The sequence below is a fragment of the Alnus glutinosa genome, chromosome 1 (assembly GCF_958979055.1).
Source record: "Alnus glutinosa chromosome 1, dhAlnGlut1.1, whole genome shotgun sequence".
Classification (NCBI taxonomy): Eukaryota; Viridiplantae; Streptophyta; class Magnoliopsida; order Fagales; family Betulaceae; genus Alnus; species Alnus glutinosa.
This window is the reverse complement of record NC_084886.1, coordinates 43,679,597-43,692,931: the sequence shown is the minus strand read 5'-3', so window position 1 is coordinate 43,692,931 and position 13,335 is coordinate 43,679,597. Positions and strand designations below refer to the sequence as shown.

Below are 13,335 nucleotides of genomic sequence, written 5' to 3'. Positions count from 1 at the left end.
AAAACGAAGAATAATCATTCTTGAGAATGGATATTTTGAAAAATAATGGATTAAGTACATTTTTGCTCCATATGGTTTAACAACATTATTTTTTTTGCCATATGTGTTTCATTTTGTATTATAGATAGTACATTCGTCTAACTTCCGTCAGTTTATGTTAGCACCTTTAAAAAATAGACACACATCTTTTGCCAAACTAAAAATAAATAAATTAATTAATTAAAAAACATCAATTTTTGTATTTTTTTTTAACTTTTTGAAAAATGAAGAGGGGTGGCCAATGGCTTTAGGGGTGGTTTTCGAACCACCCCCGGATCGGCCATGAGCCATCCCTCATTTTGCTCAGAAAGGGTTGCTCGAGCTACCTTTTTTTTTTTTTTTTTTTTTTTTTAAGTGGGGCATAAGACAATTTATTTCTTAAAGGTATTGACGTGGACTTCCGTCAATTTTTTTGATGAAAAGTTGGACGGAGGTACCATATCTTATTTTAGTCATAAATGATATGCTATCTATGATACAAAATGAAACACATAAAGCAAAAATAATAAACAAACCAAATGCTAGGGGCTGCACAAATCAATTATTTTATGTATGTACATTTGTAACACTTTTTAGTAAGAGATGCTCAAACTTTTCTCTAGAAATATCATCTCCTTTCGTTCTCTGCTAGTGCACCCTCAATGGGAGGGAAGCTTCAAACGTCTCTCCCCTTCGTTTCTGTCATCCATTCCCCCTCCCTACAACCACAATACCACCCTTGATCAAATAAGTCTAAGAGCTCTCTCTCAGACCACCGAGCCGGCTTTGCATCGGAGTTTTCTCCCCCATTTCCTGCTTTCTTCTTGTTTTTCTTCAACTAGCAGACACTTTTGGCTCTACCTCTCTTCGTCCACCATGTTTTTGGGTTATTAAGGATTGGAGTTTGGAATCGTTTTTGGGTTTTAGATTTACTCACCTCCATCATCTCTCTCAAGACATGCTCCTCAGCAATAGGTTCGCCGGTGGTCTTCCCCATCTCCTTCGTCTCTTGGAAGATGGCGTGTGCTTCCCACAAGCCAGCAAGCTCATGGACTCAACCAATGCGTGGAGCCTCTTGCAACACCCTTCTCCACTTTCCGCACCAACCCCTGGTAGTTATGGATGAGTCCCCTGTTTCCTACTGTTGAGAGGCCGTCCCTGGGCGGCACGTGGTTCTCACGCGCCTCCTTGAAAGGCTCCCACCTCGCCAGACTTGTTGCTGCTATTTTTGTGTTTGTTTGTTTGTTTTACTGGGCTTATTTGTTGTATCTCTATCTCTTGTTTACCCCTATTTTGATGTTTATGTCATTGTGACTCAATACACTTGTCAAATCACTTTCAAATGACAATCCTGGCTTTATGGCATCCGTGCCTCGAGCCAAAGGGCTCGCATTTTCGGAAGCATTGCCCCCGCGTAATTTTGTCCTTAGATTTCTTGGGTTGCCCAGGCCTATTGTCTTTTTTTTTTTCTTTCTTGTTGTAATTGGTTTCTTATGTATCTAATAATAATAATAATAATAAAATAAAATAAAATAAAATTATGTCATTTATTTTCTTATTTTGTTTTATTTCAATTGTTTAATTTAATAATTTTTTTTTTCTGATTAAATAAAAAGTGACATTTTTTTTGTTGAATGAAATATCTAAGTATTTAATTGATCAAAGACTCTGCAAAATCATAACCACATGCTATAAGGTTACATAGTCATAGATACAATCAAAATTATTAAAATAAAGTGTTATCTATGATTTTCATATTCTGCTAATCTATGTACAAAAATAGTTTAAGATTATATTTGCTTCGAACAGATTATATCTAAGATAAGGGTAGCCAAATATCATAAAAAAATTTATTTAAACCGGCCGTGAGAGATAACCCCTCACATTGAACTATTCAGATTTTGAAAGATAACCTCTCATACCTGACTAATATTAATTCCTTAGACTACTCATAAGGGCAGATCTAAAAAGAATAAAACTCTTACTTAAAGCAAAAAAATACAACAATCAAATATAAACAGCGGTCAATGAGAAGATGAACGGAACAGGATGACATGAAAGTAAATAGACGGATGCATAGCGAAGATGCCAAAATTGCTGATATGGTCGGAGAACATGTACAAACAAAAGAAAAAACCAGAATGAGAGGGAGATAGTAAGAGCGGGGAGTATAAAGGGAAAGTGAGAGGAGGAGAAAGTAGATCTTCTCCCTCCTCCTCTCAGATTTGTTTTTTGAAGGTTGAAGTTTAAGGCCGCCTTTTCCTTTGAAACTAATAAAAAGCGACCTAAATAAGGAGTTAGGTTAGATTCCGTAAGCACAACAATTTAATTAAAGGGAAAAATATATATTAGCCCCCCAAACTACCACACTTTTTTCGGGGGGCTAATATATATTTTTCCCTTAATTAAAATTAATGAAAAAATATAAAATCAATTACTGTAATCTTATTAGTTGAAATGAATTGAAATTCACAACAATTAATTGATCAAATTATAATTTTTGTAAAAGAGACATTTCAAATTTTATCTAAACACCTAAATTTGTTACAAAATTGCTATGGGCTAGTTTGGCAAACTACTTTCATTTTTCCTCTATTTTTTTTAACTTCTTTCAAAAATATCAAAACAAAAACATTTAACTTTTTTACACTTTTTATATCACATCAATCATTTTTTAATATTTTTCAAATAAAAAAATTAACTACAAAACAAAACTTTTTCACTTTTCTATAAAACATTTTCAAATTTTATATCACATCAATCACTTTTTATTACTATTCAAACAAATATTCCAAAACACAATTAATTTGTACATCTAAAATTGCTTCCATCTCATCCGGTTGCGAGTAGGTCCTGGGTTTTAAAAAGCGAGTCAAACACTCCCTGTGCTTTTATCTTTGAACGACGGAGACTGTGAGGTTTGCTCTGCTACGTGTACAAAACGATTCAGCTCCGGACGAATCTATACTGTGTCAGCGTGTGTGGTCCACGCGCTGCTGCTACGCCTCTGGAAATTCGCACTTCTCAGCCTACATCTCCTGGTCGAAACCCCCAATCAGGTAGGCTGCGGAGCACCGCATTCACATGCACTCGCACCCCCCTTCCCCTCTCGGTTTTAGTCGAACACGAAGTCGATGGCGACGATCTTCTATGTTTGGATTTCGTTCGTGCATGGCGTCATTGCCGGACCAATTAGGGTTTTCACCCACTTTCCGTTAATTTCCCGTTGAATTTTCTGATTTTCCTTCTCTTTTTTGCTTTGTTTGGTTGCTAAGAAAAACTGAGGAGAGAAGAAAAACTTTTTGAAGCTCAAGTTTTGCAGATTCTCTTCTTGAGAAAAGTTCGTAAGGGAGCATTCCTGTATTGCCTGTAAATATTTGTTGAAATGCTTGCGAAATTCTCAATTATTGGCAAAAAAAGAGCTTACCTTTGCTTTGCGGCACATTATGCACAACACAAAATTTATGTTTTGTGTGTGTGTAAATAGCACAAAACCAAGATTCTTTTGATTACTTTCATTGTGGTTCTTCAAAGCAAAGTAATTCACATTCATAAGCGACTGTTAAATTACATGATAGACTAGGTATTGCAAATTGCTGCTTTCGGAGTAATCCAAATCACGTATATCGATTTTGGTTGTTTGCAGGCCGATTCGGTAGCTTATTATTTTGGGGACACTTGTTTAAAGGCTTAATTGATGCAGTTTGTGGGGGACTGCTAATTATTGTTTTCCGACATTGCTGCTGAGCTTGTTTCATTTCGACATGGTATGTGTCCAGTACTAGCGATTGTTTTTGTCCCAATAGACTGTTGAATGCATCTATATATATACTCATGTTTCGATTCTATAGGGTTCCTCGGATCCAAATGGCGAGAAAGCACTAGTGCCAAAGGAAGAGATGTTAGATTTTGAGTTTCCACCAGATACCTTGTACTCAAGGCAGGCTGGGGTATGTCTTTTTCTTTTGAATTATTAATGCTTGGTTCACTATGTTTGCTGAATTTCCTAAACCCGTTTATTTTATCTAATTGTAGCGAAATTGTTTGGGATTTTTTTTTTTGGTATCTCCCGTTTCTTTTTTAATAGCTCTATTTGGTAATTTCCCTTTTGTTGGGCAAAATTTTTGGTCTTCTGAATTGAATTATCTGTCACACCCTTGTCTTTTTCATATTCTGAAATATCTTGGGAGTTGGACTTAGAGATTCAGCTAATGAGTAATTTGCTCCTTGAAGTTCCTTAGTTCTTTTTCTGTTCTTCCTTTATGATTCCAGGACAATGCTGCAAGCTCATCGGGAAGCAATATAAGATCATTCTTTATAGGAATGGGATTCTTACCATCCCTTGTTGACAAAGTGGTCGAAGAAAAGGGTACGTTATGTGTAAGTGCAAACTTTATTCTGTTTTGTCCTAGTGGAATTGGGTAGGCATTGGTGGGATGGATAACGCCTTTATAATGTACTAGAAGATAAGGATTATAGGCACACTCACGCCCATCAAAACTTGGCCCCTTGACTTCACCTTCATCCTCAAGATACCCTTCACATACAATTTTTCTCATATATTTTAACTTTACAAAAATTGTAATTATTTACCCATGTCTTTACTCGGATTTTTGTTCACGAGTGTCTTCTCTTATATCTAGGTGAAGACAATGTTGACTTGTTGTTGGAAACTCTCTTTGCACATTCTGTAAGTAAACAAAGAATGTCGTTTATCATCTCACTGTTGTTTCAGAGGAGGAGAATTTAATAAAATTGTTTGATCTGCTTTCTTTGAGTTCTAAACAAACCATTATATGTTCTGTGAGTATTCTTATAGAGCCTTAAATTTGTTATGAATGACTATTGCAATGTTAGGTGTCCACATAACCTCTTATCCCTCCGATGATTTATTTGTTAGTTCATTTTGGTGTTTATCTGGTGTGTCTTGTTCACGAAGTAGTGGATTGTGTTGAAAATTTTTGTCTGAAGGTGGGAAAAAGAATCTTTGCAAATTTCATCAATCTGGTGATTAACAAAGTGTGTGATTGCAGCTGGAACAAAAACAAGTTGAGCAATTTGATTACTGGTGTCATTACTAAATATCTTACAAGTCTAGAAGGCAATTCAGTCACTCTTTACTTTTCATTCATCTCTGACTGTCGTGGGTTGTACTATTTGTCAGATATTTGCTATAGAAGTTTTAATGGATAATAGTTGACCTGCTTTGGAATGAAATAGGCTCTTGAAAAACAAAGTTCCGAATCATCAGATTCTCTCGATAGCTTGTTTGATGACAAGGAAGCTAGCAGCCCTGTCATTCGACCAAAAGAGGTAGCCTGCTTAATGCTCTGATATTGTTTGTGACAATTTGCTTCCTTTGTTATGTAATCCTGAAAGACCCAAGTTAGGGGGAACTGCAAAGTTTTAATGTGATTTATTTCAACAAGTCAATTGAATGATCTTGGCAACATACGATGCTACCAGTTGATTACCCTTATTGGCATTGGGTTGTGAGGTCTGGTGCCACATGCAGTGGAGTATTGGAAACTATACTTGTCTTTTTTCTTCTTCTTCTTTTTCTTCTTTTTTTTTTTGTTCTTTTTTTGGGGGTGGGGGTGGGGGGTTCATGTTGGGTAACAAGGTTTGATTGCTCATGGGGTCACGATCATGGTTTATGATATTATTTTATTTATCAAAAAAAAGATCATGGTTTATGATATTATTTTATTTATTAAACTGCATGTCTGGTTTGTAATCTCTGGCAGGAGCCTGATGTACATAATGGAGTTGATGATGACAAAAGAGCATCCTTACTGATGATGAAGTTCTCTGTAAATGAAGTTGAATTTGCAATCGATAAGCTTGGTAGGTAGAAATCTGTGAAATTCTCATTAATGGTGAAAATCTTGGTCTTCTTTTTGGTGGGTGGCTCGTGTGGCTGGAAAGGGGGGGGGGGGGGGGGGTGTCCTTGTGCAATTTGGTTTGCTGCATATGCAGATTTAAGCACATTTTACTGACCTTGTTCGGGACCTGTATTTGAACTTGCTTTTCATTCAGCATATTGTTTTGCTTGGCCTGTTAATAGATACAATTTGAAATTATTTTTAAAAAGCAGTCTAGATGGTGCAAAACTTTGGAAACATATTTGTGTGCTTGGTGTACAAAATAAGACTCTTCTATATGCATAGATGAGCCTAAAAGTTGTACTCGTTTGTGGCTTTTAAAGTATACACCAAGATATTATTTGGAATGCATTAATGTGAAACTACTGAGCAGATGTTGCTGTAAAAGTGGAAAGTATGCTAAATTACCTATGGTTTATTCAAGTTTGGGGCTATAAAGTATTCATTTTTTTTTACAAGGTCAAACTTTATAAAAAAAAAATGAGGAGATAAGTTTGAACTGAGGGGAAGAACTATAGAAATATGGAAAGTCATGTGTCTGTCGGCTGTATGCAGTTGGATTGTAGAGAAAACTGTTAAACTACTAGGAGTAGTATAATTGTGCTCTTGTTTCTTTTTTCTTTTTCCTTTTTTGTCAAATAAAACTAGGCAGGTCTTCACGTGTTAATTATGTGTCTGACCTTCGTAGATTGAATGTTGAAAATTATATTGTTTTGTCTTTTGATTCTAAATACATTCGAGACAATTCTAGTACATGTTAAATCAGATTTGTGTTTGTTTTTGTTGTGACAAATTAAAATTTTGGATGACAAACAAGTAGAGAATTGGAAGAAGAAAAATATAACAAGCACACGCAGGGACTCAAATATTTATGTGGTTCGGCACAATGGCCTCGTCTACAGGTGGAGACGAAATTCATTAACAAACTATGGAATAAAAAAGGTGGAGAGAAACACTCTAATCCCAAGTTCCAATATACCCAAAGCCTCAATCACAAACAAAGAGAATTTTCTGATATCCTAATTCTCTAGTAGGCTATAACCAAGCTCTTTCTCACACACCTCCATTACACAGTGTCATGGGAATGTTTATGTATAGCTCAGTTTCCAGCCAACGCAATAAGGACAGATATCTTGTGAAGAAAACGGACTTTAGCCAAAATATAATGCTGCCACCTCAAGTTCAGCCAATAACAATGAACTCCAAGCTGGTTGCCGGCTAAGAAAACCAACTGCCGGTGCTTTCATCAAAGGTGCATTTAGTGCACCTCACACATCTATGAAGCAAGTTGCCGTAATTGGCTAACAAGGAGGTGAGCCATTTCACCAGAGTGGGCGGCAAGATATAATGTGGATGGGAGGCAAAAGACAAGTGCACTTGATGCACAAACCAACAAACATGGTTGAATTCAAGCTTCATGCACGTAACAGTTTTGAACACTTATCCGATGTGTACACGGTTTCTTTTGAGAAGTGTTGATAGTACTTGGCCATGATACTCCATCTTTGGTTTAATATAGCTCTTATTGTAGTCTAGAAGAACTTTACTTTCACATGGTAACATAATTAATCAGATTGTCGATCTCATTGTGTTCAATGTGTTGTGTATCAGGTGAAGATGCTCCAATAAATGAATTAGTGGACTTCATAAGTGCTGCCCAAATAGCTCAAGAACTTGAAAAGGATGCAGATGATACAACTCGTGATGATGAAGATAGAAATGAGGTTGTGAATGATTCTTGTACCAAATAGTTATCCATTAGATGACAATTTTGGATGTTGAGGGCATAACTTCCATATTTGGGTTAAGCAGGGAGTTTATTAACTTCAATCTCGGCTTAGTTTATTAACTTCAATCTCAACTTCATTATTACATTAGACATTCATTGGCCTTTTCAGCTTGTCTGGCTTGATTGGGATGCTGCAATTACAATCCCTAATTGAGTGTTCAATGTTTCCTTAGAATTGCTCCAGTGATCTTCTAAAAATTTAGCATGGAATATGCATATGCAGCATTCCCTAATATATGTCAGTGGTTACTGCCTTTGTTTGTGACATGCTCATTTGGGTCACAAGAACCATTTTCTCTCATATCTTACCATGAAACCATATTGTTATGGTTGAAATGCAATGTAATGAAGAAAGTATTTTCACACATTCGAATAGGAAAGAATTCATTTACTTGCATTGTAAATACCGTGGAATAAGGGTTGATCCTACTGATGGGATTCCATAAATATTTCATTCCAAAAATAGAAAGTTCGAAACAATTGGGATTTTTTTTGCAGATTGGATGCAGTTACTAATTCATGACCTGTCATATACAGAATGAAAAATCTGTTCTTGGCACACCCTTAACAGGGCTGTTACATAAGCATAACTCTTATGACATATTTTCAGAACTGCAGTGACCAACTATGACTTGACATTATGAGAAAGAAGCTTATCTTAAGCAGATAAGGTATGATGGTTGTATGGTGTTCGAAACTACCCTGGAGAGCAAGATGAATGGGTCTTTCTAAGGTCGTTCTTTTAGGTGTCAAGTTTGGCATAATTAAAATTTTATTTGACGTGTAGTTACCTATTTGTCTTTTTTTTTTTTTTTTTTTGGCGATTTACTACCCAATGTTTATGTTTTATATGTCTAAGCAATTTCTAACTATCTAACCTTATGATTCTCAGCATACTAATAATGAAGCCTTGTTTGGGACTATGGAAAAAACACTGCGTTTGCTTGAGATGGGTTTCTCAGACAATGAAGTGTCGTTAGCGATCGAGAAGTATGGTGAGTGATTATATAATTTTGAAGTTCACAACACCACTCAGTCTGAGAAGAAATTAAGATTAACAAGATAGCTTATGGATTTTTTTGCGGGTCAGGGGCTTAGAAGGGGGGATAGGAGTGTTAATTTTATATAAGTACTTTTATCTTACCCTCATGCTCATTTAAGTTTCTTTATGAAAATCACATGTGCATCTCACTCAACCTATCCAATTACCATTGAACTGTCTTGAAGTAAATAGATGATAAGCTTCTGATTCCAAGGAGATTATGCTGATCACTCATAGAACTTTTTGCCCTTGCAGATGTTTTGTACTTACCTTACTCTTCATGTATAGTGAATCTTAGGCTTTTGGCAGTTTAATTTAAGAGAAAACTTTCTCCCGTAGTATTTTCTTCATTGCATGAGATCGTCTGACAATTATTTTTCCTTATAGAGAATGATGGTTATTAGCTTGTTTGGTCTGTTTTCACATTTGTATACCTCGTTATTCATGCACATGCTCTTAGTGTTCCAATAGTTCTGTTTTTGTTATTTGGTTTCTTGGCAATACCCAGTATTTGCATAGTTTTGTACCTAGGATAATATATGTTGTTTACCATTCCCAATTGCTATGGGTTGTAATATGAACTGATGAAAATGATACATAGTATTCAGTGTTATTGCTTACATTTCACTGTCTCATCTGTTGGAAATATATTTGTAAAGCCGTTTTGATGCATTTTGTTTTTTATTTTTCAATTTTTTGCTGACAATTATGTCTTCCTGCAAATCCACACAATATCCAAACTTTTTATCTCATAGAAGATTTGACTGGTGCTGATTTGGTACAAAATTGCAAATTCATATTCATTCAATTCCATCTTCTTCTTCTTCTTTTTCTTTCTTTATGCTGGGGACTACATATAGGTTTAGCTTGTCCCAACTCAGATTATTGGTTATTTATTGTCTTTCAGGTACAGAAATTCCTCTTTCAGAACTTGCTAACTCAATATTTGGTGATCAAGTTGCTGGTAGCTGTGTTGACTATCGAAAAAAAAAAGTTGCTAGTAGCTTTGTTGGAGGAGAAAAGGTTTTAGTTCATTCTGATTCTGAAGTTGTCAATATTTTCAGTTTAAAAGTATTCTAAATCTAGCTTCATGTAGCCTTTTTCTATAATTGATATTGCCTTTTAGCTTTACAATGGCCAGCAGCAGTTCCCAGTTGCATGGCTTACTTCAGATTTATGCAATATATGTGTGGATCAAGACGAGCTGGTTAAAGGAATATAGCATCACACACAAACCCAAACACACATAAATATCTCATGATTGCTCGGGTCTTGTAACATTCGTTTTTTGTATCAGTCTTAGCCCCTACTAGTAATAAGGTGTTCCCAAAAGGGGACGAGACCAATAAATTTATCCATTTTAATAAATAAGGTATAAATAAGATATATGTGATCTAAAGAGTGATAGTTAAAAAAAAAAAAAGAGGAAAGAGATCCATCCTTTATAAGTATTTTGGTTCTACATTCATTCAAATTGGCAGCTACATTTCCAACGTTGTGTTGGCTACCTTGATGTTGATGCTACAGATTGCAACTCCTGGTTGTATAAGTTCTATGCGATGGATGATCTCACAAATTAGGGAATTTCCTTGACAGTGGTCACACCGTATCTTCTGTATTTTTTAGGTTCTTAGTTTGGTTATCCTTACTAGTTTACTATTCGAATTTTTGGTCATACCTGAACAGTGCTGTACAGTTGGCGATGTGTGTTACATGTTCAGGTTTTCTTTGCATGCTATGATATTATATCATGTATGGTCTTCTCATGTCTTAATCGGTTTACTAATGACTACCTTGTATCTATTTGGTACAGTATTCCTCAAACGCTTTTGGTACGGTAAAAGTGAAGACAGAAGATTTTGGTTCAGATGCTGTTTCTCATTTAAGAAATATCAATGTAGAGCAAACCTTTAAAGGAAAAAGGACAAAACAAGAGCGTTCTGATGACTTTCCTGTTGGTGTTTCTCAGTCTCGGCGTATTGATTTTTGGGAAAATAGTAAAGGGAAAAAACTGAAACAGGAGTATCTTGATGACTCAAATTCTTCTGTTGACACTACATGGGTGGAAGAAAAAGTTGACCTGAAAATCATCAAATGTGGAAGTTCAAATCTATTCAAAGCAAATCCGTGCAAAAGTGTTGATCGAATGGTAGCTAAACCTCCATATTTCTTTTATGGAAACACAGCGAATGTGTCTCATGACTCTTGGGCAAAAATTTCCCAGTTCTTGTATGCACTTGAGCCTGAATTTGTTAATACTCAGTTTTTCTCGGCCTTGAGTAGAAAGGAAGGCTACGTACACAATCTTCCCACTGAGAATAGGTTTCACATCCTTCCAAAGTCTCCGATGACCATTGAAGATGCTATACCACATACGAAGAAATGGTGGCCATCATGGGATACAAGGAAGCAGATGACCTGCATCAGTTCTGAAACTAGTGATTCATCTCAGCTCTGTGATAGGCTCGGAAGGATACTAACTGATTCCCGGGGACTGCTCTCATCTGAACAGCAGAGAGATATCCTCCATCATTGCCGGACGTTAAATCTTGTATGGGTTGGCCAGTATAAGTTGGCTCCTATTGAGCCTGAATATATAGAGTGTATTCTAGGCTACCCACCGAAATACACTCATGCTGCTGAGAATAGCTTAATAGAAAGACTTAAATCACTCAAATACTGCTTCCAGACGGACACATTGGGCTATCATCTCTCGGCATTGAAGTCAATGTATCCAGGAGGGTTAACAATGTTGTCATTATATAGTGGAATCGGTGGGGCAGAAGTTGCTTTAAACCGGCTTGGCATCCGTTTAAAAGGTGTCGTGTCTGTAGAGACTGCTGAAACAAAGAGGCGGATTCTCAGGAGGTGGTGGCAAAGTAGCGGACAAACTGGGGAGTTGGTGCAGATTGAAGACATTCAGAGGCTATCAAGTAACAAGATTGAGAGTCTCTTTAAAAAATTTGGCGGTTTTGACTTTATCATTTGCCAGAACCCATGTTTTTCAAGTTCTAACATGGCTGCAGAAGATGACACTCCCGCACATTTTGACTTCTCATTGTTTTATGAGTTTGTTCGTGTTTTGCAACGTGTAAGAAGTATGACAGAAAGACAGGTGAGTAGGTAACAATTTGTTGGCTACTATGCTGGTTCTGGTAGTCTAATTTATCAATGATCAATCGAATAGTCCTTTTCTTTGAGCTTGAGAATCTCACAGTTTTTTTCTCCTTTAGATGAATAATGCATATTCCATACTTTTGAGTAGGAGGAATGAAAGGGAAATAACATAAAGAGATCATTTTAATATCTCTCTAAAAGAAGATACATCCTAGTCTTTGGATAGTTGTTGTTTCTCGAAATAAAGCTATTCAAAACAAACATAAATTAGTTTGTTCATTTTGCCACTCTTTGATAATTATGTTTGAAATGTTAGATTAGTGGAGGCAGAGCCCTTTTCTATGCTTGAAAATCATTTCATGGAGACTGGAGTCAGATGTTTAAATTCCAAATACTCAATAAGCCAATAGCCATTGATGCACCTGAAAAAAAATTCACAATAATGTTCTGTCTCATGTACATCATGTCACAATAGTGTGATAGAAAACCTTTTGTCTCAGTACCAGCGTAGCAATTTGATATACTTGCATGCTAAAACTTTTTGATAGTATACTTGCATGCTAAAACTTATTTTGAGATTCCATTGTAACTTAGGCAACGCATTCACCAAGTCTTTGAAAATCATCTAGATCCCAGTTGCCGGCTAAACAATAAGATTGTTCTCTTTTGTGTGAACTTCTCTCTTTTCTTTACAGCCAATTGAAGGAATGACCACTTTTTATGATGTCCAAGCTTAAGCAATGCTGGACAAACTGATTGCTTCTTTATGATTATTGTTTAGTCAAATGAATCTAGACCTGCATTGTTAAGCTGGCCGGCATTAAGCTTTGTATAGTTGCCAAGTGTCATAGCTGAAGTCCGCAAAACTGACTGAACAGGCACGGGAAATAATCATCTTTATTGAGGGTCACCTCCATCAAGGCCCCAAAAGAAAATGCCAAAAACAGTTACCCATGTGAAGATTGCAGAAGCATCAAAGAAGGGCCTACCACTTGAGTTAGTGCTTGATATGGACATAATGATGGATCTACTTCTGAAGCATATGGCTTTGTCTTTTGCCCTAAAGTCTTTGCATCTCTAAGTTGTTAGAATTTGTTTTGTGCGAGACAAAATCATTAAATTTGCACCCAGAAAAGAAGAGTTTCTCAAAGTGCCAAAATAGCCAAAAAGGAATTTGTGGGTGAGAATGGGAAGGGGAAAGAGTGTTTCTGTTGAGCTTGTGAGTCTCCATTTAATACCGGCAATTGGTATTATAATAATATAGTAATGTTATTCTTTATATTCATTTTATATTGTCTGACCTAGTGTGTTTTAAATGGCTTTTATTTCAGCCACTTAAAAAAAACTGAAGGAAAATTACAACATGCTACGTCAATTGGTGTGAAATTGACGTGGAGAATAACATTACCCTTAGAGTAAATGCCTTTGAGAGAAGCAACTTGCTTCCACATCTCCCCATTAGGCAATCTTAAATTCTTAATCAC

General features: G+C 36.1%; 1 protein-coding gene across 1 annotated transcript; it reads left to right on the top strand.

The window, feature by feature from the left end:
- The first annotated feature begins 2,879 nt into the window (after positions 1 to 2,879).
- LOC133851001 (probable inactive DNA (cytosine-5)-methyltransferase DRM3) lies at positions 2,880 to 11,934 on the top strand. Its single transcript, XM_062287291.1, has 11 exons — positions 2,880 to 3,077; positions 3,665 to 3,785; positions 3,870 to 3,968; positions 4,291 to 4,387; positions 4,662 to 4,708; positions 5,239 to 5,331; positions 5,766 to 5,865; positions 7,515 to 7,627; positions 8,585 to 8,687; positions 9,642 to 9,757; positions 10,548 to 11,934. The coding sequence occupies exons 2-11, from the start codon at positions 3,783 to 3,785 to the stop codon at positions 11,859 to 11,861; spliced, it is 2,085 nt and encodes a 694-aa protein (XP_062143275.1). The 5' UTR covers positions 2,880 to 3,077; positions 3,665 to 3,782; the 3' UTR covers positions 11,862 to 11,934.
- The last annotated feature ends 1,401 nt before the right edge of the window (positions 11,935 to 13,335 follow it).

What these genes read in the sequence shown, in the direction of transcription:
- LOC133851001 (XM_062287291.1), top strand. An exon ending in CTGTCATTCGACCAAAAGAG is followed by an intron (nt 5,332 to 5,765) that starts GTAGCCTGCTTA and finishes AATCTCTGGCAG; the next exon opens with GAGCCTGATGTACATAATGG. An exon ending in GCTTTGTTGGAGGAGAAAAG is followed by an intron (nt 9,758 to 10,547) that starts GTTTTAGTTCAT and finishes TATTTGGTACAG; the next exon opens with TATTCCTCAAACGCTTTTGG.